The 23,564-nt window shown below is 43.3% G+C and overlaps 2 protein-coding genes across 3 annotated transcripts; both read left to right on the top strand.

The window, feature by feature from the left end:
• Window positions 1-820: 820 nt before the first annotated feature.
• Window positions 821-5,387, top strand: ttpal (tocopherol (alpha) transfer protein-like). Of its 2 annotated transcripts, none has more exons than XM_030056508.1 (6): window positions 821-892; window positions 1,375-1,601; window positions 1,774-2,017; window positions 2,258-2,451; window positions 3,464-3,574; window positions 3,969-5,387. In XM_030056508.1, exons 2-6 carry the CDS (start codon window positions 1,392-1,394, stop codon window positions 4,245-4,247), a joined length of 1,038 nt encoding a protein of 345 aa, XP_029912368.1. In that variant the 5' UTR covers window positions 821-892; window positions 1,375-1,391; the 3' UTR covers window positions 4,248-5,387. The 2 variants fall into 2 exon arrangements, with proteins under 2 accessions (XP_029912368.1, XP_029912369.1); XM_030056509.1 differs by lacking the exon at window positions 821-892 and adding an exon at window positions 900-1,034.
• A 1,172-nt stretch (window positions 5,388-6,559) lies between these two features.
• Window positions 6,560-23,109, top strand: pkig (protein kinase (cAMP-dependent, catalytic) inhibitor gamma). Its single transcript, XM_030055591.1, has 3 exons — window positions 6,560-6,851; window positions 21,149-21,330; window positions 22,381-23,109. Exons 2-3 carry the CDS (start codon window positions 21,177-21,179, stop codon window positions 22,461-22,463), a joined length of 237 nt encoding a protein of 78 aa, XP_029911451.1. The 5' UTR covers window positions 6,560-6,851; window positions 21,149-21,176; the 3' UTR covers window positions 22,464-23,109.
• Window positions 23,110-23,564: the final 455 nt, after the last annotated feature.

The following is a 23,564-nucleotide window of genomic DNA, read 5'->3' as shown; positions in this document are numbered from 1 at the left end:
ATGTCCTTGCCCTACACTTGGACATAAGACTAATTGCATGACATCATTTATTACAGGTTTGTTGCGTGAATATCTCATGATGGAAATTTGGCCGCTATCACACTCATTCACCCAAAGGCATATCATAACCAGACAACACACGGGATTGTTATTATACTGTCCGACGAATGCTGAAAATAATATTTTACAGCATTACTGTCAGAAATATGAGTGAGTGTCTACGTGCACGGTGACAGGGGAGCTGCAGGTTCTGCAACTTTGTGCAACTCTGCCACCTAGCGGCCGTATTTAGGTATAACTACTTACACGTCGAGTAAATTTACACCAACCTTGCATGTCAGCCTTCAGATAGGTAATTAAATGCTGCGAGCACAGGCAGCCATTCGTTTCAGTAATACTTTAAAAACGATAAAGATTAATAACCGAGAAGGATAAAGCCGGTTTACATACAGTTGTACTCAAATGTTTCGCTTTTAAAACTACAGTTTCTGTTTTCAGAGTTAACAGTGGTGCCGCCTTAGAGTGCTGTCGAAAATATAGTCGTCCACAGTCAGCAAGAAATCTACAAAGGGAATTATACCAAAATATGACATTAAAGTAAATTAAATAAATGCACAACTTTTGGTTTATAAAGTACTGAAACATCAGCTACGTGGTGAGTGACAAAATATGAAGAGAATAGCTCAAACTTTGTTAATTTGTTGCTTTCGAAGTGTAATACGCAGATTTACGTTTTTCGAGATTTTTGCGTTTCCGTGCAGCACCTGAATGCAGCATAACCTACCAAACGGCAGGAGACGTAGCGCAGCAGCGATGCGTCACTTGCCACAGATTGACCAATGAGAGAGCGCGGTCTCTCTACCCGGAACTGGTCAGAGGATTTTCCTGGCAGGTTGGTTTCTTCATAGACCTCTGTTTTGTTTTTTTCCCCTGGTTTGTTATGTTTGCTTGTCACAGTGTTATCACGCCCCAGTTGGTGCAGATAAATGTCGTATAGAGATTTGATAGATGCGCATTAACACTCGCATGCTGAGGTTGGTGTTCCGTCTCTGTTCTGACTTTGATTTACTGTCGTCAGGTTAGCCAGTTCGTGGGGCTGGAGGTCTCTCTCAGCCATTGCTTTGCAGAGAAATAAAGTTTGCGCTGCCGTGCATTTTATCGCTGTTATTGATTTCCCCCACTCTCATTACAATTAGAGGACAGCTGCGTGTAATTTGCAGCCATTATTGTCTCATTAAGGTCAATTGGTGTTTCTAAGTGGGTGACAAATTCCCTTAATGTCTAAATATGTGAGCCCTGCTGGAATGTGATGGCCCGGAGGTTATTCTGTCTGTGTTTTCACTGAGTGCCTGTTGTGTGTCACCCTCCCATCAGCAACACCCAGTCAGTCCATGGCCGATCAGCATGAGTCCATCGATCTCAGGTCTCCTCCTGCGGAACCGGCGGCGGCTGCAGGACACAGCTGGTTCCCCGGCCCCCCTCCGCCCATCTACTCCTGCACTCTGACCCCCGAGCTGGTGGCCAAGGCGCGGGAGGAGCTCCAGGAGAAGCCAGAGTGGCGTCTGCGGGACGTCCAGGCACTGAGAGACATGATCCTGAAGGTTTTTTTGGCTTTGTGTTGTGTTGAGCGATATTGGCATGCACATGAACACAGACATTCAGTTTGTGGCTCATGCCACTAATCATAAAGGTTGTAATTTACTGTATGTTGGAAATCTCAACTGTAAACATTAGCTGCTGACTGAACTGTCATTTTTCCACATGACCCTGAAGGATCAGCCCAACCTCAGGACCAGGCTGGATGACGCTTTCCTCCTGCGCTTCCTGCGGGCCAGGAAGTTCGACTACGACCGCGCCCTGCAGCTGCTGCTTAATTACCATGCGGGCCGGAAAGCCTGGCCAGAGGTGTTCCAGGACCTGAAACCATCCACTGTGAAACACGTCCTGGACCTGGGCTTCCTCACCGTCTTGCCGCAGCCCGACCCCAATGGACGGTACATCCTCTGTCTGCGGCCAGGTGGGTGCGAGCTTCAGCGAAGAAGCTATTTTTGCTTAGTAAATTTATGTTTTTAAATGCATAAACTATTCTTGAATAGCAGTTTGTATGACTTTTTTTTCTTACATTTTGCTTTCATGTTCACAAGTGAGAAGTGATTTCTATCTCTGTAATGACTAATGGCCTGTTTGTAACTATTTTTACAGGATGTGCCATACTGACGCTGATGTATGATGACTCAGTGCAATCTCCTTCTTACAGGAAAGTGGAAACCGAATGATTATCCATTTGTTGACAATGTTCGGGCCATCTATCTGACTCTGGAGAAACTGATCCAGCCAGAGGAAACTCAAGTGAACGGTATCGTCATCTTAGCCGACTACAGCGGCGTGGGCATGTCCCAAGCATCCAATCCAGGCCCGTTCCTCGCCAAGAAGGTTGTGAGCATCCTCCAGGTGAAAAATCTGAAGCTTTTCATCTTAGTATGTAAATTAAATGTAATTCCTGAAATGTAAGCAGAAGACTCTTAAAGGAGAAGTTTGCTTCTTTGGCACATAAGCCCTACTTACAGATTAACTCGCATCATCCTCAGACGTAGAGATCATCATTTCTCTGGTTGCTTCAGTATTGAGCCTGATATCGATGTGCTGCTGCCTCCTGCTCGACTACAACAGCGGTCGATGGGGAATCATAAATGGCTTTGAAAAACTAAGATAAGCTTGCTTTTCCGAAACGGGAAGATCGGTGTATACTCCTAATAATCTCAGGATTTTCTCCTAGAGAGGCTATCACAACCCAAGCCTTTTGTCAGTAGTTATGGGCTTAAAAAGTCATATTCTCTTGAGACTTGTTTTGGCTGCCTCCATGCAGGACTGTGCCGGCCACAGAGCGAAGGTTTACAGCTTGAAAGGTAGTGCTTGGTTTGTCAAATAAAGTAGTTCTGTTCCAAATGGAGCACTTTGGCTGATTTAAGGATTGGATGGCAAATCCTTTTTCAGGAGAACAATCTGAGAATGTACACCAAGCTTCTCGTTTCTGAAAAAGCAACCGTATCTTAGTTTTCAAAGGCTTTCATGATTGCCCTGTTGACTACAATTGAGAGCCTGCACATCGATATCAACAAATACTGAAGTGAGCGGTAAGATGATGGTTGCCATGTCTGTGGATGGCCAGATACACTGTAAATGGGGCCTAGGTTCCAAAATAGTGAAATTGTCCTTTAATTTGCTTATTCTCATTTAGTTCTGTGGGAGACTGCTATAAGAAATGCAGATTCAAATTGTTATTTCACTTGAAAACTACACAGCATTTAAAATTGATGCATTTTACTATTTTAGATTACACAAATGGGGGGAAAAAAATCACAATTCCTGCACATTTACAATGCTTGTGGTGTTCAGCTGCATGTCGAGATTATCATGAAAAATTGAGATTGTTCTGAATGCAGTTTTCTCCTCTAATTCACAGGATGGTTTCCCCATCAGAATCAAGGCTGTTAACATAATTAACGAGCCCAGGATTTTCAAAGGAATCTTTGCTATTATTAAGCCTTTTCTCAAGGAGAAGATGGCAGAGAGGGTAACTGTTGTTCCTTGTATTGTCTCTTGTGCTTTTGTGTTAGACAAAGGACTATTTTGAGTCATTTGCCTCCCTTTTATCTACTGCCTATGCTCCCAGATAAAAGCTGATTTTAATCTAGCCTATAGGCACATTTTCAGTACATTTTTATAGCTCAGTTTGCTGTTATATTAAAAGATCCCTTGTTATGTGGAGGTTATAATAGATGTGGAAGAAAATACCACAGTCTAGGCCGAGCGCTTCCTTTTCTGGGAACGATATTCAGATGAGCAGAGCATCCACATATTTCCCAGAATCTCTGGAGAAGGGCCGCTTTGTGTTTGTATGAATAATGAAGCTGATGAGAAGACTGATGATGTCATAGCTGTGGTGTGTTTGCTGTCCTCACACACAGTACATCCTCCACGGGTCGGACCTGCGCTCTCTGCACCGCAACATCCCGCGGTCGGTCCTGCCCGAGGAGTACGGCGGGGTGGCGGGACACCTGGACATGTCTGCGTGGTCCAGAATACTGCTGGACTCGGAGGAGGAGTTCATAGTGGAGTTCTGCCAGCCGGATCCACTAGAGGGCGTCGTGCCTCCAGATTCCATGCTTTATGAGGGAGAACAAGCCAGTGGGCAGGACGACGATACCTTCAGGGGGCTGCGCTCTCAGCTGTACTACTGTTACTGACACATGCGGCAGATCCACTCCCATCACTGAGAGGACATTTTCTGTTTCTTTTGAAACATGTGTTTAGAGTTTTACGGGGCAAGTTGCCAATATTGTACATTATTTATTTTACTAATGTAGACAAAATAGTGCTCTCTAGTCTATACATAGCCCAGCATTCGATCATAGTTCCAAGGCAGCTTCAGGCTCTGGCAGAGAGGCCTGTGCCATGAGCTGATGCATGTTTATCATTGTTGGTGGCCTGTATGAAGCAATCCCTTGGCATTTAGTATTTTCCGCTGAGGAAGAATTCTAAAAAAGGCATCCCAAACTCACATCACTTCGCCCTGTTCAGAATCTGCGTAGTGGACTGGGTACTTGCTATTCCTGCCCTCTGTGCTCAGATAGTTTGCCCTGCAACTGTTCAAAGGGTGAAACAGCATTTTGTGTACGTATCCATGTTCTACATTGCCTTACTCTGTTAAAGGTCAGTAGATTTTCCCGGGGACGTATGAAAAAAAAACGCGTTGAAATTGTGTGTACCAAAGCAATATTCATGTGCATTCTCATCAGGGCTCATCTTACATAAGAATGGGTATACTCTCTACACTCTTTGTTTATAATGTTAAATAGCTGGTTTCTGTGGTAAACAAAAAGAAAACATACTGTACATTTAAATGTTGATGCTGTATACCTACCTTATGTATTCCAAGCCAATTGCTTAAAGGATGCTTTAGTCCTCTCGAGCTTGAATCTACTGAACCTAGAGAGGATTCTTGTTTCCAGATTCAGATAATCTGCCTTATGGTTTCTTTTTGCATTTTTACACCAACATTGAACCATTGCCTGTGTCTCATCACTCAGTCTTAACACAGGGCCATTACTGATCTCAGAAGCCACAGATACAACACTCTGTGTGGATGTCTGGTTTGCCAAATTTTACAGAAGGCCATTTAGAGATTAGAAATGTGCAATAATGTTGCATTTGGTAGTCTGTAGATTATAGTCTGAATGTTTTTTTTTTTCTTTTTTTTGTCTTTTAGTTGTATTCCAAATCGTGCAAGTATTATTTTTTTAAGCATGTCTGTTATTTCAAGATATCATGTTACAGAATATCCACTGATGGTAGTGAAGACAATAAACTCAATTTTGAATGGAAAATCCTGTGTGTGTCTTGTCTGGGATCTGAATGCGGATGTTGGCAGAGGATGATGGTATAGCCTCTGTCCCGGGGTAGTTGGGAGCATTTTCACCACATAATCCTCGTGTCACTGGAGCGGTGGTTCCCAAAATGTGTTCTGGAGCCACAATATGAGAAATAGTTTAATTTCCTGTGATTTAATATTGCATGATGCAGACAAGCATGAATTTGGCTATATTTTAAATGCCTGTTTAACTACAGTGTAGACAAACAGAATTCACTACAAAATATGAAACCGCTATAAATCATTCCGGGTTAAGGTCTCTAGGAAAACATCAAAATATCAAATAGCCCTTGCTCTTAAGAAAGGTTTTTGGCATTAGAGGGGAGTTTGTAACCCCTTAACTTGCTGTCTAAACCAGTGTTTCTCAACAAGGGGTTCAGGGACCACCAGGGGTCCTTGAGTAGCTCTTATTTGGTCCTGGAAACAAGAGGACTAGATCACTGTTAACGCAACACAACAAATCCCAATCAGACAATGTAGGCTATAATTGTGGCTATTCAAAACAAGAAGGAGCTGTCTTTGACTGTGATTTTGATTGTTTTTAACTTAACTGTGCTGAAAAAGGACTTTTAAACTCAGTGGAGCTAACACAGTTCAATAAAGGTTAAATTAGCAATTACCATTGTCCTCTGTGATGTAAAAAAGGCAAACTGAGCTACAACCACCAGTCAATGATTATCCTGTGACCACAAAATGACCATAATGAAAAAAAAAAAAAAAAAATCTGAATGCCCAATAGTAAAAATAATATAACAGTAAAATAAATGATACCAATTATTGAAAAAGGTCTCAGGTCCACCAGAACCAGTTTACTGTGATGTAATGTGCAATTATACTCCTGGCAATGTAAAAAGGAAGATAAATTGTTATCTGCATATTAAACAGAGAACTGTGTGTGTGGTTTTAGCCTCACTACACACTGCCCTAGTCTCCTCATGTGCAGTGAGGACACAATGCAGCGCAGCATCAACACAAACCCTGTCTATGATGGTGGAAGGTGTGTCTGAACGGGCCGCAGTTACATGGAAACAGAGTTATATCACCGTAAACGCTGTGCATGCTGAATGTTTCATCTTGTGAGTCTTGGCTCCAGCCCACAGAGGAGTGGGAGACTCCACAGGCCCGCTCTGATTGGCTGAGACACGGCTAACTCCATTTTGGAAAACAGCTGTTTGAAGACACAACCTTTCCTCATTGTTTGCCGACGGTGGCCGCAGAAAACATCCAGCCTCCCTCTCAGAGACTCTCTTCCCCTTCATTTCCACACCAGCCTCCTTTAGTTTCCGTCGAGTTGAACGTGTCGCTCCGCGGTTTTTTTTTTTTTTTTTTTTTTTGCCCAAGTGTCCGGAAACTTAACTGGGGATTCATGCTGTTACATTTCCATTGTAACAAGTGGATAACAGGAGGAGAACGGATCAAGGTTAGTGGCGGCGGTCTTTTGTTGCGATATTAGTATTAAATGCGCGTAGCTGGGGTGGAAACAGCGTTGTTACATTATTACGCCAATAAAAAAAATGGTGGGGTAAGAGTTAATGTTGGAAGTGACCAGCCGCAGGGAGCTGCGCGGTCACGAAGCGAGGGTTATATGTTTGTAGTCGTCTTTTCCAGCCAGCAGGGATACTAGACCATGCGTCTGTCTTTGCAGAGCCGTCGGTCTAAACTGTAAAAACACCATCTGTCTTTGTCTTCTCTCTGCTCGCTTTGTTGCATTCCTTTATGCTTATGGAGATATCCAGAGCATTGCTGAATTGCGCATGCATGTCTGCCCGCGGATTGTATTGTACTGTATTGTGTGTACAGTTGAAATTGGCATGCATGTCTTTCCCACACATTAGCCTGGCTGGGTTTGGTGTAATGACAGCCTGTGATTCTCATCTCAGCTCTCAAAAGCTGTGTTTTTGCTTTCTCTATGCACCCAACCCCCCCTACCAGAGGCGGTCCTGGCTAGTTTTGCGCCCTGGGCGAACCGTCCCGCACCCCCCACCCCCACCACATCAGGCCTATCATTTGTTAACATCCTATTAACTAAGAAAAACACACTAGAAATTACTCAAAAAGCTATATCACATATAGTTTACAAAATGTCATGTCAGTGTATAGGAAGTTATTTAGGTTACCATAGACCCACGTATAGCAAAAAAAAATTAAAAATTCCACAGTCAGGATGTATTGTTTACCAAATCCACAGACTAACAGGCCAATGTGAACTTGCACTTGTTGTGTTGCAAACACAAACTAGCCTATGGGTGAAATTAATTCCATGACATGATGCCTAAAATTCTAATAGTTGCTAGTTCAGCAAAACTAAAAACCAAAAAAAAAAAAAAAAACAAAAAAAAACAAACAAAAAAAAACTTGTGGCTAAGTGGCAACATATTAGCAAGAGGCTAATAAATAGGGTATAGGCTACTGTTTCATTACATGCACAATTAACGTCACGCATAGAGACTTGCATACCTTTATCTTTTGAACGTTTCTCTTCTTCTTCTCTCCTTCTCTTTCTGAACTGGGCACCTGATGTTTTTTTTTGGCCTTTTGTCCATGATACTCCATTGACGTTTTGTTGTTGTTGTTGTTGTTTGGCATTTTCACATAACCCAATAAATTACATGTAGCTATAAGGGGTCTATATTAATTTTATGAATGCAATACAATTTATTTGGAAGCAGCAGTTTGTGTTGTTTGGCCTGGGATCTTTCATATCAGAGGTTAGTCTATCCCCCGCCCCCCTCCCCTTTGCTTTTCCTGAGACTCACAACCTGCGCACAGCCTCTGCAGTCGCAAGTTGATCCCCCGCGCCCCCCTCCCCCTTGCCTTTTCTTCTGACACACACGACCTGTATACATGACTCTCAGCAGCAAGTTGACGTGATAGTAGGGGCGCCTTAGCGCCCACTGCACCAACTTGACATGGAAATGAGCGATATTAGTCTAGAAACGTTTTTTTTTTTTTTTTTTTTTTTTTTTTGCGGACGCACTTTTTTTTTTTTTTTTTTTTTTTTTGGACGGCGCTTGTGCGCCCCCAAGTAGATTGCGCCCTGGGCGGTTGCCCACATTGCCCATAGCAAAAACCGTCCCTGCCCCCTACACACATACACATACACATATTTCATTTTCTGTTTTTCTGGATGAGAGGAGTTAAGTCATGCAAAATGATGGAGCGGAGTGGAGATGGTGCCCAGGCATCCAGCAGGCTGGTGGGGACCCCCTACTTGCAAGAGTGTTACTGGGCAGCTGCCAGCCTTACTGGGCATGAGCACTGGTGGAAATAAATATTGGCTTCTTGCCTGCCTGTGGTGCTTTCTTTCAGTGAGGGGTGGCAGTCTATTGCTAAAACTCTGTATTGTGCACAGAATTGTGATTTAATCCACGTTTAATGTTGCTACAGCTGAGGTTGGTGTGGTGAAATAACATAACCCGGCAGTGTAGCAATATGACAGCCAGTGTTTCTCAGCTGGTGGGTCAGTGGCCAAAAACTAGATTGTGAACCGTCCTGGCGGGGAAAGAGCCACTCAGACAGGGGAAATATGTGAAATGCCTTGGTATTTCTTGGCTGAGAGAAAAATATCGATCCCATCTCAGTGGTTTAGATCTACATTACTTTAGATGACAAGTGTGTGAGGCAGAATTTCTGCCCTCGATAAGGAGCGAAGAGGAGCAGTGACATTCAGGAGTGGAGCTAGACTGTCGCCTCTGTAATATGTTGGCATCAAAGAAATGTAAATCATGTCTGCATGTTTTGCCTAGAGGTGACTAATGATACACTAAAACCACATGCTTCTTTTCTCAGCTGAAAGTAAGTCTGCCTGCCCATGCCACAGTGGGCAGCATCATTTCTGGCCAAAAGGTTAACCTTATTGCACACTAAACATCTCTTTGTACAAGATGACAAATTGATGCTCCCTCTAGCGGGATAAATCACCCTTTGGCGTTTAGTCAGATGAAATGATGTAGTCTACTTTTTGTACAGTCAGATGGGTGTCGCCATCCTTGCTTCAGTTTCTGCCTCCTCCTCTCCTCTCTTTGTACCAACTAACCAAACATGGCCTGCTACATCTTTTATAATGGCCAAGGGGGATGGAGAATGGCCAAAGCAGAGAGCACTGTGATGCTGAAATACCACTACCACTCAAGAGAGAGGAGAGAAAGGGCCTTGTTGACCTCAGAGAGAGCCCTGCCAGAATGTGTCCCTTCCCTCATTTCTACCATAGAAATCAAAAAAGCAACTCAGAAGAGATGGCTGAACATTTTCCCTGCAGAAAATTACAGGCATTCGGGTCCTTTTTCTGGTCTTTCAAAGAGGCTTGTTACTTTAAAACTGTGCTGTATGTATCTACCAATCTGTGACACCGGTTGCTCAGCTAGAAAGCGGCTGGATCATAAATAATCAGGTCATGCGAGAACAGTTACTGCTATCTGCAGTGCTGCATGAGCAACACTCAGCAGCACCGGTCTCCTCCTCCAACTCCTTCAGTAAATGGAAGTCATATCTGCCCCTGCTGAGAGCTGCCAACAATAACATGATTACCCTGAGAACACCAGGACCCCTCTATCCTTGCACTGAGAACCAGCATTAAGCGTAGTGGCCGGGGGGCGGGGGGCGGAGGGCACTGTGTGGTTGTTTTTGTCAGTTGTTTTTCCTTTGTGGTCATCAGAATTTTTTTTCCCCTCCATCAGACAGCATTCGCTTTATTCCATTTCCAGTTCAAGGTCAAATGAGCTTTCCTTGATATGGGTTTGAACGGTGTTTGTTTTAGGATACATTGTTTATCTCCTTCCCAGTTTAAGCATGCTGCTATTTCATAATAATCTGAGGCGTCGGGATTCAATGCTATTCTGCAATGAGGATGGGACCTTTTGTGCTTTTGGATGAAAATAGCAACCTGCTCTCAGAATTTGTGCTTTTTGACATCTTTCAGAGTATGTCCATAACCTGCCTCCTGCCCAGACCCCCACCCCCTGTTTAAGATACACAGAAGACATCAGACTGTTGTTGTCGATCCCTCAACAGTGAAGCAAAGTCTGGTGCAGCGTCCACAACTATGTGAGCAAAATGCTCAGTCTATTTTTGTATTCCTCCTACTGTGTAATCATGGGTTTAATGTGTACATATTTCGTGGGCTGTAATTTTGTCAGTTCAACTGCGCTGACCTCCAAACACATTCCTTGCCTTGTGCGCAGAGGACTTCAGCTCCTCTGTTTTTAGCTCCCTCACTTGCTCAAGAGGTGAAAGCAAGGCCGTCGCCCGGGCCTGGAGTGTCTCTCTGGTGACAAGCTGGTAGAAATGACTTTCTGTTTGAAAAATATTGTAGGCTACGATGAGAGAGCGTGGTAATAAGAATGAAATCATTGTCATTGTCATTGTTCAGTCAGAGTCACATGGTGTTGTTTAATAATGGCTTAGTTATTTTAATACTGACAGTGTCCAAGTGGCAGTTCTCTTTTTTTTTTTTTTTTCAAGAAAGTGAATTGAATTTGATGTTTCCAGCATTTGCTCAACATGAAGTTCACATTTTTATTTTAATTTTTGTTGCTGTATAAGCCCACGCACACAGACCAGCTAAATTTTTAACATGCTAGATTTTACTCCAGCTGGCACAGGGAGTTATCATGTTACACCACTAAATGTACTTCATCATGCATTCCCTCTGCTATAAAAACTTGTTTGGGGAGAAAGGTCTACAATGTGGCAATTTGCACATTTGTTTTCAGTGTTAAAGTGGTTGATTTAATGCAGCATTGACAAGTTTATAAGCGCAGCACAGATTATGCAGACATGGTTGAGGTACTGATTAAAGAATTGTTTTACATGTTGGGACAGAGATTGCTTTGTTTTTTTTTTAATCAAGAGTAATCGCTTCAAGGGATTCTCATCAGAGTAAATTGATTTGGTGACTCATAATAGACATCTCTTTTTTTGCCTAGTAGGTCAATGAAGATAATTTGATGAGAGCTTTAAATATTTTAGCAGGAGTGGCCTATTTCATATTCCATGTGATATAAGAAGTGATAATCATTGAACTTTAAATGTGATGACGCATTAAAATGCTAGTGAAAAAGAAAAGAAAAAGGTGTGATCATCAACATAGAGTTCCCCAGACTTGTGTTCTTGTGATTTGTTTTGTTTTCATTTGGTCCATCTTGGGAATTGTCAGGCTCAATTTGCTGCAAATCTTCTCCTTTCTTGTCTGTTTGACTGAAAATGTTTTCATCCAAATCACTCTGGAAGGGAAATGGTGAGCAGTGCTGACTGGTAGCAGCTCACAGGAGCAAATTGTTGACAGTCATTATGGTTCACTTGATGCTCTGGTTTCCCACCGGGTAGCTACAGGTCATGATAAAAACATAATTCATCAAATGAGTTAATTGCTCTCAATAAGATAAATAGATCATTATTGTTTAATATCCTGTTGATAAGCAGTGAAGGGTGGCTGATCACAAATTATTACACAGGCAGTCAAGATGATAAAATCCGCTTTTTTGTAGCTTCTCAATCCGTACCAACCGATTTGAGTATCAGCACTGGGTTGATGTTATGCACAACAGCAAACCCGAAGGTGTTTGTCCTGCAGTGCGGCGTGAAGGTTGATTTTTATCATCCAGGACGACGGAAAAGTGCAGTGATTGTCTTTGCTCTTTATGGTTTTGCTCATGGGGAAGGTTATGTGCACGCCTTTTCGTACCCTTCAACTCAGCAAATTGGATCACATGACGCCCACATCCTCCTAGACTTGTGGGAGAGAAGCTTGATGATGCAGCTGAGTGGAATTACTTGGCAGACCTCAGACACACCAAGGCCACCTCCTGAATCACTCCCACTCCAGGCGACAGAGGGGTTTATCATTAAAAATCGGCACTGCGTTCACTCAAATGCAGCATTATATAATGACCATGTCGGCTTGATAGGGAGTAATCAAGCTTCTGCTTTGGTAAATGAGGAGTCTTCAGCTGAGTGTGGTTGCTGTTGTGTGTAATTTGTATTTGTGAAGAGGGTGGGCATGTAGTTGTGGGCGAAAGAAAATCCCAGTAACAGGTGGCGCAGAGCGAAGCCCGCGCCAAACCAGTTGTTCTGTTACAAATTAGGTAAAGGCTTGCGCATTACAGCGTAGCCTAGGAGGACGTATTATGTTTCACTTGACTTCTCAAAAAAGTAATGAAAACACTAGAGCCTGTAAGGGATATTGCCTTATTTAGCAAACACAATAAACATGCACACATTCTTTCTCCGCTGCTCTGCTCTCTCTCCCCCCCCCTTCTTCTCCTCTTCTGTGTCCATCTTCGTCCTCTCCTATCATCTCATCTGCCTCTCCTTGTCCTCGCCTCATCCTCCTCCTCCTCCTCCTCCTCCTCGTCAGCCCAAGGGTCTTCTTGCTCAGCCTCCACTATGCAGAGAGCCTGGGAAAAGATGGGGCATAAACAACACAGGCAAACAAACCACCTGCTTCCTGTTAAGGCCTCGTGTTGTTGAATGTTTGCACAGAAATAGAACGAGACAACCTTGCAGTAGAAGTAGAATGGATACAGAGGCTTTGACCAGGTAGTACAGCTCTGCTTGATGTAGAAGAGGCTCAGGGACTCCAGGTAAAGGGGAGGGTGACTTCATGCTCAGACAACCGGGGCAGAGGTGCTGTCATTAATAAGGATTTTTGATGCTTTGAAGTTGGCAAAATTTTAAATGTTGATATGCCTGTCACTTGGACCGTCATCAGACATCAGTCACGGTGACGAGGCTGTTTTTCAGGACGCAGACATGCAGATTCACAGCTCACAGCCTTTTAATGGCCCCTGAAAATGGGTGAAGTGTCATGGTGTCCTCAGTTTCACTCCCTCTCTGTATACCCCACTAGTTTGACAAATGCAGAGCAGCGGGCACAGGGAGGGAGGAGGAGGCGTTTGGAGGAGCGGCTCTCAAATCAGTCTTATTATGTAGAGTCGACTGTGAGCACTGCACAATGAAACACCCAGTGACAGTCACCTACTTTTTGTGCTTTATCCCTGGAAAAGAGAATTGTTCATTTGCTGCCTTCAACATCGACAGTTCACCACTATTATTTAATGGTAATGATTCATATTATTGTCTTCTGTTCAAACAACTACAAGTCAACATCTCCAAAAGCTTGTTTGAGTCTTTTTAATCCATCCAAGGATTACACGAAGCACGCCGTGATGGTATTTCTGTCTGCAGCCGTGTCTGTTGTAGTGATATATTTTTTTTCCCTCTGAGCCCCTGCAGGTCCCACAGCTCCTCCAGACACACAGCAGAGTCGCCCAGTTCATCTAAATATTATCATTTTATTTGCTGAAAAGTTAAGACATGCAGCATCCTAAACTTGTGCCTTGCAGTTGCTCACCACAACTGTAAATTAGATTTGGCTTTTAATCAGACGAGAGTAAATGTTTGGAGATGGCTGTCACAAGTAACGTCAGTGTCTTCCAGCTCTTGTTTTTAGCATTAGACAAATATTTAACCTTCTTTATCTGTGGTGGATTTTTGTGAGGGGCAAGGTAATGAATAGTAAAGTCTGTTCCTCCCAACACGTTTGTTTATGGAACAACATTGCCTCTGATGAATCTTAGAGCCAGACAAAAAGTTGCTATGCCCTTCGGAAATAGAGATGTGAGAATCCGTTTTGGGACGTCATCACAATCTCATTTTGGAGTCGGGCTGGAGCACCTGCTCCTGATTCAGCTGTGAATCACTGGTGGTTCATGAGTCCCAACCACACCCATTCTTTTCCCACATTCACACACACACACACACACACACACACACACACACACACACCCATACAGACAAACAAACCAGGGGATTCCCTATAGCCCGAGGCAGGGCATGCTGCTACAGTAGACTCAGTCTCATGTGTCTGGCTGGCTGGCCACTCGTCTGTAAAGCAGCATTGATTTCAGCTTATTTGCAGATTTCTGACCACAGGGACACACACACAGCACACAGTGTGGTACAGCTGCATGACACTGGAAATAACTGACAGTGCGATGCCTTTTTTTTCTGCAGTATATATTGTGATATGAAAAAATGTAGGATATTTCACCAGATTCATGCAGTGAGTTATTCATGGCCAATTATACAATTAACCATACATACAATTAATCATAATTTGCATTATTTGGGCACTTAAAAAAGTTTACCGTCTTGTAACATAACAAACCCTCGCCCTCCTACCTGTACCACACTTGGTTCAGCCCTTTGCCACACCTCCAGAAATCATCTTGGACTCCTCCACTTCACTTTCACTTATGCAGCTCTGACACCAACATCTGGTATTTGGGGAAAACAACAACTTCTTAATAAGGTTTCGCATTGTTTTATTTACATGTGATCTATCATTTCTGCCAATGTTCAAATGTATGCTAATCTGCATGTTGGAAGTTAAACAGGCCTTCGGGCACAGCACAGTACATTTCCTGTAAATTCGTCATGGAAAATGAGAACCTTGTGAGTTTTCCTTTTGTGTCAAGCGACAAAAACGTTGTAGTATGACGCGTTTGAGTCAATTTGCCTTATTCGACGTTATGTGTCCTGCAATGTGACTGTTGCTCATGTGCACATTGTGATGCTGAAATGATATGTTGGCCAGCCCTACAGTTTGTTACATTTACCACTTAATTGAAAATTAACTCGCTTCCAAACCAGATTATCTGATATTCACATATTTTCATATTTTGCATCAAAGCATGCTTTGTTGCGATGCACTGACTTCCATGCCTCTCGAGGAGGCCCAGGCTGGTCCAGCTATTGTCAAATGAGTGGAGCTAACTAAGGGAACATGGCACACAGTGGACGAATATTGTCTGGCTCTTGATTGGTCTTTATTTTACTATATGTTTAACAAAGACTTAGTCGTAGATAAAATAAATTAAAATGCTTCTCTGTGTGCTGTGGAGTGTTAGGGTTCCAGGTTGAGCTTTTGAAGTGTCAGCATCTACTTTCTTAACAAGTGTGAGACGGCTATGATGCTGTTTGCCTTTCCTACCCAAGGCTGGACAATAAATTAGTAACAATAATTTCAGCAATATCTTATTTTTCCTTGATATAAATATAAAAAATGTTCAATAAGTTGTTGATAAGTAGATTTTTTTCACAGCAGCCATTTTGACATGAAAGAGCAGGTAAACACGGGTGTTACTAATGACATTAATGAAGGTGACGACATTCAGGTGTAACAGAGCCGGGGCCCGGGTGCTGTTCACACGGACTCACTGGAGCGACTGTGTTACACTTAACTACAACAGAACCTTAATTACTGTCATTAGTATCACCTGTGTTTACCCTGCTATTGATGCCAAAATGGCTGCTGGGGAAAAGGTCTGTTTCAGCAAAATTATAGTCCATGATTGATGCACAAACGGCCAATCATGTGGCAGGAATACGGTCTGCAGACACACACAGCACCCAGCAGGGGAACGTTGTATTGTGTTGGTATGCAGAAGGAGATTAGCGTAATGAGACTTTAACTGTAACGTAATAATTATTCGTTATTGATATCGAGTGATGTGATAAGTTTTATTGTGATAATATTTTTGGCCAGCACATGTTCACATTACAGTGGAGCTGCAGCAGATGGTCAGTGTGCTTTGTGTCGTGGTGAGATGAGTGGAAGTCGTGAAGGACTTCCTGTGCTGTGGCTGGTCATGTGAATGTGAGGTGGTCCTGTGGGTGGAATTACTTGATGATGTAATGCAATAATTTTTAACTCACATCGCCCAACTCTCTTGTTATGCCATTTTTTTCTGTGGGAAGTATGAGTACGTGGAAGGTCTCCCTAACGTCTGCAGGTTAACGGGAATCAGCGTGACAGCTGTGATTTACCATCATCCTCTTAGCATGACAATCAGCACCGCCATCTCTTTTGGTGTTCTTCAGAATAGAATATGCATATATTTCTACATCAAAGATCTCCCAGGAGACGCAAATGGAATACAATTTACTTTTATTGATCTGTGAAGTGGCCTGAGTTGTGAAATGGGGAATCACTACTCAGCTGCTCCTTTGTGTGCCTGCCAAGATTATCTGTCCGGGCAAGATTGACTTTTGATTTCATTGTAGCTTTCCGGAGAGGCAGCCTTACTCAAGATCTTCTGTTTTATTCATTAGTTCACTCAGGACTTCTCCAGTCATTGCTGCTAATAGCTTCGGTCAGGCTTCTTATCTCTTGTTCCTTGGCTGATTTGATATGCCTTCAGGCTTAGCAGCTTAGTTAGCTCATTTAGGATGACAATTACATGAGAGTGGCACTGATCGTTCCTGGTATCTCTGCTCACTAAACAGTAGTAAGAAGATTGCATAGAGTGTGTGGCGTTATCAGTGATAATTCTGCAGGTCTGAAAGACAGGATTCAGACTGTAGTTTAACTTACAGTAAGTCTGAGACTTACAGTGTGAGACAAACGTGGCAGAAAATCCCCATTGACTGTTTCTACATGAAAGCTGATAAAGAGGCCTGTCTGCACATCTTCCAGTCAGATAAAGGTTTCACAGTGCCTGGCTGCTAAAGAGCAAGCTAGCTTGGTGAGTTGCAATATTCACTTCACCAGGGGAAATTAGGCCTTCACACCCAGCCCTGGGTCCTATAAAAAGAGGAAGGATATATGGGGCAAACAGTGTTGAATGGGTAGGGCTTTTATTTATTTATGAAAGGAAGAGCGGTGTAGAACAACAATGCTAATCTCTATGAGGAAATACAGCTCCCTTGTGTTTGAAGTGGGCTGGTTGTCCACCAAGCAGCTGCTGACGACATGTGAATAGACAGTGCCCAGGCCCCATCTGACTGGGCAGGCTGAGAGGCAGTCAATAGGGGGGGAAGGAGCTCAGCCACTATAGTGTTATGTTGCTCTCAATGAGCGACACTTAGCACTGGAAGGTCTAAATGGACATTTGTCTATACAAACAGCCTTGGCGCTGCCTGGTTGCTGGGGTTCGTGGGCACCCAACAACAGATAAAACAACACGGATTGTTTTGGTAAGCCGGACAGTTTCTGAATTGCTTGCGTTTTTGTCTCGCCTAAATAGCATTTAGTCATTTTGAAAGAAGCCGATGCATTATGTGACCACGAGAGCTGTAGTGGGTGAGAGCAAATCTCACTAATAGAATCTGGGTGACAGTTGTGTCCTTTCTCTGCTCTGCTGCTGTCTTGTACCTAATTAGTCCCTGCCTGTCAATTATGAGCGTGGTAACCTTGTTATATATTTATATCTTATTGCGTTCAAAAGGAGAAAATTACCATGACTCCATGAATTTTACTTTTTGGATGTTGACATTTAGATCATGTTAAAATTAAAGTATGAAAGGAGCTCATTAAGCATCCTGGATTTGGAAACCAATGGAACAGTTTTTTGTTGCTATGACAGGCAGATGAAACTCATTCATGTGGAGGCTTTTTGCCTCGTCAATAAATGCTACAAAATTAGTTGACAGACTCGAAATTGGTTGGAAGACGGCCCTAATGGACCTCGAAATCAGCAAGGAAGCCAATCTTTGTGCGGGTTATTGCGGATAATGTGAGTTTATTACACACAAATCAGGCTTAAAAGGCTCCGGTGGGATGGTAGCAAGCCTGCCTCCCTAATGGGCCCACTGAAAGTGGCTGTGCTGACTCATATTCCCTCAGTGATCTCAGAAGCTTTTGTTCCTAATATCACCATGCCAAAAGCTCTCCTGTTACATGTCACCTCGCCCAATCTGGCTTCCATTCATGCTCAAACCTGCCATCAAGGAGGCCTCTCTCCTCTATACCCCGCCGCTCTTCACTTCTACTCTGCGCTTGCTGTCATTCACGGTGGGATTATGTGGTTATGGTGCTTTTTATATGAATAAGGTAATACAGCTCCTCTCAGTGAAATAGAGACGTTATCAGCCTTTGAATCGGGACATGTTCCTAAAATAATGAATAAGTTCGACAGAGGATCCCCATATTGGACTCGATCAACACTTACAGTGCAGCGCTGGAGGGAGAATTAGAGTGAGGCTAAGCTGAGTTCAGTTCACGACCTGAGCTGCAGCGATTTCCCTTTGAGGATTGAGCTGTTATTGTCTGGAGTGAAAATGCACACCTGTGACATTTGTCTTCTGGTAGTGTTTACAGTTGCAGCTGTGTCAAGTTTCCCTCTGTATACACACACTGGCCTTTCACATAAAGACAGCCTTTTTGTTAACTGGGGCAGTGACTTTAGGGGTGGCATGAACTATAAATTGTCACAATGTTGTCATGGGATACTGCTGTCATTTCAGTGAAACATGTGACTGATATAAGGCTGGTCCTGCATGTTTGTGTACTGTGTTAATATTCTAAATATAGTAGACATGTCATCTGCCTGGGTATTGGTTTGGATTGAGGGTTTAATCATTGTTATTCCACTTAGCAATCAACAGGAGACACAATTAGTACAGTTAGTTGTCAGACAGAAGGTTTGCTGCTGTGTCCTTCACAGATCGTCTACTTCCGAGTCAATTTACATGTTCATTTACATTATACAAATGTCAGCAGGTGAAGAACAACAGCCTACACTGCCCCACGCCGTCTGCGCTACATAAACAAGTTCATCATCACACAGAGGTTTGCGCGCACCAAGGATAAATTGATTTTAAAAAACGGCGTCATTAAACTCTTTCCTCCACAGCTGAGACCAGGCAGGCAGTCAGGCAGAGAGCGCAGTAAACATGTGGCGAGGAGCGCATGGCAGAACATCATCATCGTCGTCATCATCCCTCCATGGAAACCCGTTAATGATCTCATGGTAGGATTTGATCCACATGCGCGGGCAAGCCAGCTAATTAAGCAAAAGAATGGCAATTAGATCAGACTCCCATAAGCCATGGAACAGCCGGGCCAGTGGAGTAGAAAAGTGAAGCACAACACAGCACAAACTGCTGGACACCTCAAGTGTTGTTTGTGTTGAAGGTGAGCGATCAAACAAAATCTTAGTCTGTGGAATAATTACAGTGGTTGGCACTTGTTTGGGTTCACTTGTTTGAGCTTGTTTCTAAGCTGGTGGAAAAGGTAGATGTAATTATGAAACTGTGTGACACTGACCCAGTTAAATTCAGTCGGCCTAATGAGCACTTTTTCACTTTCATGTGTATGTACTGAAAGGTGAAATTGGCCTCCCATGGCGGCTTGGCTTGCTAATGGCTATCTAGATGGCAATCTAACAGAAGATCACACCACCATCTGCAGAGTTGGAAACATAGAGCGGCTCTTGTGTTTGGTATAAGTGCTCAGGGAGATGCCAGCGGCCCCCATTTCTGTGTGACATGTCCTGAGGTAGTGCTTTTACCTAGTGGGGCTTAGACACCGTCTGCAGCCCAAAGCGTCAAACTCCTCTCCAGCGTCCGTACATCTGCACGGCCTGTCACTCCTGGGTGAGCGAATAACCCTGGGCACTTCCTTTTTGGCAAGGCGCACGTGTAACAGAGAGAGAAAACAATTGTGGGACCTTTTGAGTGATAGCAGTGGAATGTGAGGGAGAGGGTTTGGGAACAGACTGGCCCTGGGTCACTGTGTCATTGCTGCAACACAGTGTCTGCCAACTGTTTTTTTTTTTTTCTCCTGCTGTCGTTTTTTTTCCCCTTTTGTTTCCCTTGCCCCTCCACATTGCAGCCTCCTCGGGCTTCTGAGGATTCGTAGATCAACTGTGGTGCGGTTGTTTATGTGTGCAGTCAGTTGTGCTCCATATACACTGATTGAACCAGTGTGTCAGCTCCTTGCCAGGTTGTGAAGGGATCTTCAGGGGATTGAGGGAACAGGACAGGAGGAGCTGTGATGACATTTGGAGTAGAGACATTGTATCCCCGGCTGTACTTTTTTGAGCCAGCGTCATACCTCCTGCATTTGCTGCATCCTCCTCCTAGAGTGCAGGAAGTTCTTTTTCTTTTTCTTTTTCTTTTTCTTTTTCTTGTTCTTTCCTTTCTTCTTTTCTAGAGCAGCTTTAATTTTTTTGTCCTCAATCTTTTCTCTGCGGAATCACCAGCTGTATAGTGTTTTAGTGGTTGGCAGGATCCATGACCTAGTTAAATATGGACCGAGAACAGGAAAGAGAGGAGGAATGAATTGCTAATGGGAGCTCGATACGCTCTTCCTTGCTGGGACTCCTTCTGGCTCCACCTCTACTTGTCCTTTAAACGGTTTCAAGCCCATTCGCTTTGGTCCTCCATATTGATCAGTGCTTTTTCCAGCCTTGCTTTCTCATCCTTGGCTTTGCAAGAACCTTTTGGACAGACAAGTGGAAACTGATGGAGGGGTGTGAGCATGTTAAGTGCAGGCCCAGGGAGGCTTGGAGCAGCTTTTTGTTGTTCTGTTGTAATTAGGACGACCAATTAGCACAGATGTCAGTGGTACTCTTAGTTGCTGAGCAGAAATAGGAATAGCAATTATGAGCAGTTTCATTTTTCTTATTATTAATCCGCTTTGTGAACTGTCAGCTTCTGAAGTTGTGGAAGTGTTTCAGAAGTGCTCCCTCTCTGCCCACTCTCACAGCACATGGTTCAGCTGCCTCTTGAACAGCTCAGTGAGAGTTTTTTAGCCTTTTACTGGCATTCTGGTTTGTGTAACAATTGATCACGCTGATGTCCATCAAAGTAGAAGTGAATGCACATCACATGCCACTTTGTGCACCCACGGCTCCTGCAGGCCGCTGTAGGAGGCTTGATGCATTTGCCTCACCTCAGCCCCCTCGTGCTGACAGTTCCTCTCCCCTCCGGCAGGTGTAATGAGAGAGCTGGTCATGGACAGATGATGGATGTGGAGACGTCGTACACAGAGTTCATCAACTGTGATCGCACAGGCCGCAGGAACGCAGTGCCCGACATCTCAGGGGACGGGACACCAGTGGCCAGCACCAGTGAACTAACCAAAGACCTGGCAGAGATGGACCTGAAGGCTGCAGGTCAGCAAACACACACATCTAAATACATAAGTAGTGCAGTGAAAGGATGGCACAGTGAAGACTTATTACACATCTTACATACTTGAACTCCTACCCCGAGGGAGACGTTACAGATTACTGAGGCCTAATAAAATATTCATAACAAATAATTTGTCCTAACTGCTACCAAGGTACTAAATTTAACTAGGAACCAAGGCTAAGTCTAAAGATACAGGGTGATGCTACAGAGACTTTGCTGCAGTTTTTTGTGCAGTAGAGGCCAATCGCCTGTACAGTATATTTCACACTGTATTTATTTTGAAGGACAGACATTTTTACATTTGATGTATGTATTTTTCTATGTCTTTAAGGAAGGGACCAAAGCCAAATTTTCACACTGTGGGCAATAAAGTTTTGTATTTATATATAAACCAGAATATACTGAGTATTGGAATGTATTATCACATTCAGAGGTACAGATAATGTCTTTTTTTGGCCAGGTGGTCTTGCTGAATTTGCTCATTTGTATTGGACAGTCTAGATTTGTGGCCTCTTTGTTAAATGAGTCGTAATAACACCACGATATGATAGATGGGCCTTGCTTCCTCTGTGCTCTGTTCTTTTCATTACATACAGTTTCAGTAGTTTCCTTCAAATTGTTTAGAGAAACATGCTTGCATTCAGAGCCGTCGTTGTATAATATATTTCCCACGATGACCATTGTACGTGTTTGATTGTTCTACTCTTTGACTTCCTTGATTTCCAGTCAAAGGCAAGGTTCTCATGACATGATAACCAGTTTGACCACTATAAATCTTAAATACTCTTAGCGCTGGTCTGATGGGAAGCCTCAAATTTGCAAATGCTCTCATATAATGCTGACATTGTGTTGCCAAAGGAAGTTGTAGTTCCTTCCTCAGGATTCTCATTATTTTTTTCAGTCTGGAGCACGAAGCAGATTTACAGCCTGCTGTGAGTGAATGCCAAACCACTCTTAGCTTGATTGTGTGCAGTATGTGTGCGTGACTGAATTTTTTTTTGCGTGCACTGTTTCCCATGTCGATCTTCCAGAAGGAGACCAGGGGGCTTCACCAGCCCCGGAGGCAGAGGGCTCTACCAGCCAAGATGCCCAGGGAAACGGAGGCCCGTCCTAAAACCCCAGAGACCGGAGGGAGGAGAGCAAGAGAAGGAAATGAGTGAAAGTGGAGAGACATGGAGAAAGGGAGGAAGAGGGAGAGGGAGAGGGAGTGTACTGGTTGTCCTAATTGGACATGCTCTTCTCACAGCCCCGTTCTCATGTTACAGTGAGGACGCCTTCGCTCACTGCCGGCCTGCGTTTGGAGCTCCGCCGGCCCAAATGCACGCCTCTTTATCGGATCAGATAGTAACGAGGGGAACCGAACGGAGTACAGCTGACCATGGAGATGCTGCTCTTTACTCTGGTAGTCATTTATATTCCTGACATGACAAGAAAGCACAGGAACTTCAGATGTGTGTCTCTGGAGCGTGAACACTATACATTTATAATAACACTCGAAACATTGTTCCAGCCTAATGTGGAACTCTATCACAGAGTGCGTTACATGCTCATAATCATCTGTTTGTCCTTTTCTTTCTATGTGTGTACGTGTTTGTGACCTTCTCGTTCATTTTCATCTTCTAGTCTTTCTTCTTTTTCAGTAACCAACATAGTTGTCGTTATAATGTACTGTACGGAGGTCATATTTATTGCAAAATGTTCAGTGATAACTTTGTGATAGCAATTTTCTTTGTGTAATAAAATACTTAATATGAATCTACTGTAACATTTGTATTTAATGTTTTTAAACATTACCACATTTCACACTCGAGGCAGTTTTCTATTGGACTTTGAAACACTGCAGGTATAAGAGCACTAAATTTGGTGAGTCCAAGCCAAGCATAATTAATTAGAGTACAGTGCCGCATCGTTCCAGTGCCATAAATATTATTGAAAGCAGCTTTTGTGTACATTAGAGTGGCTACAGGAAACCAGTGTTTACATTTCCACTTAGGATGGCCCAGTTGTTCCCATTTATGTCTACATACAATAAAGAAACAGGGTGATAAAGCATTTTGATCTGCAGACTGTTGTGTAATTTAACTATCAGTGCCGGGCTTAGCAAATTTCCTTTTTAAGAGTAATTACTAGAAAAGGTCTGTTTTATTTAGGTAGCTTTGTATTATAATATAATCCTACTGGGTCAGAGTTGTGTTGACAAAGATTTCATTCAAAT

This window comes from Myripristis murdjan, chromosome 7 (genome assembly GCF_902150065.1).
Source record: "Myripristis murdjan chromosome 7, fMyrMur1.1, whole genome shotgun sequence".
Lineage (NCBI taxonomy): Eukaryota > Metazoa > Chordata > Actinopteri > Holocentriformes > Holocentridae > Myripristis > Myripristis murdjan.
The sequence above is the reverse complement of the archived record's forward strand: the minus strand, read 5'-3'. Positions and strand labels throughout refer to the sequence as shown.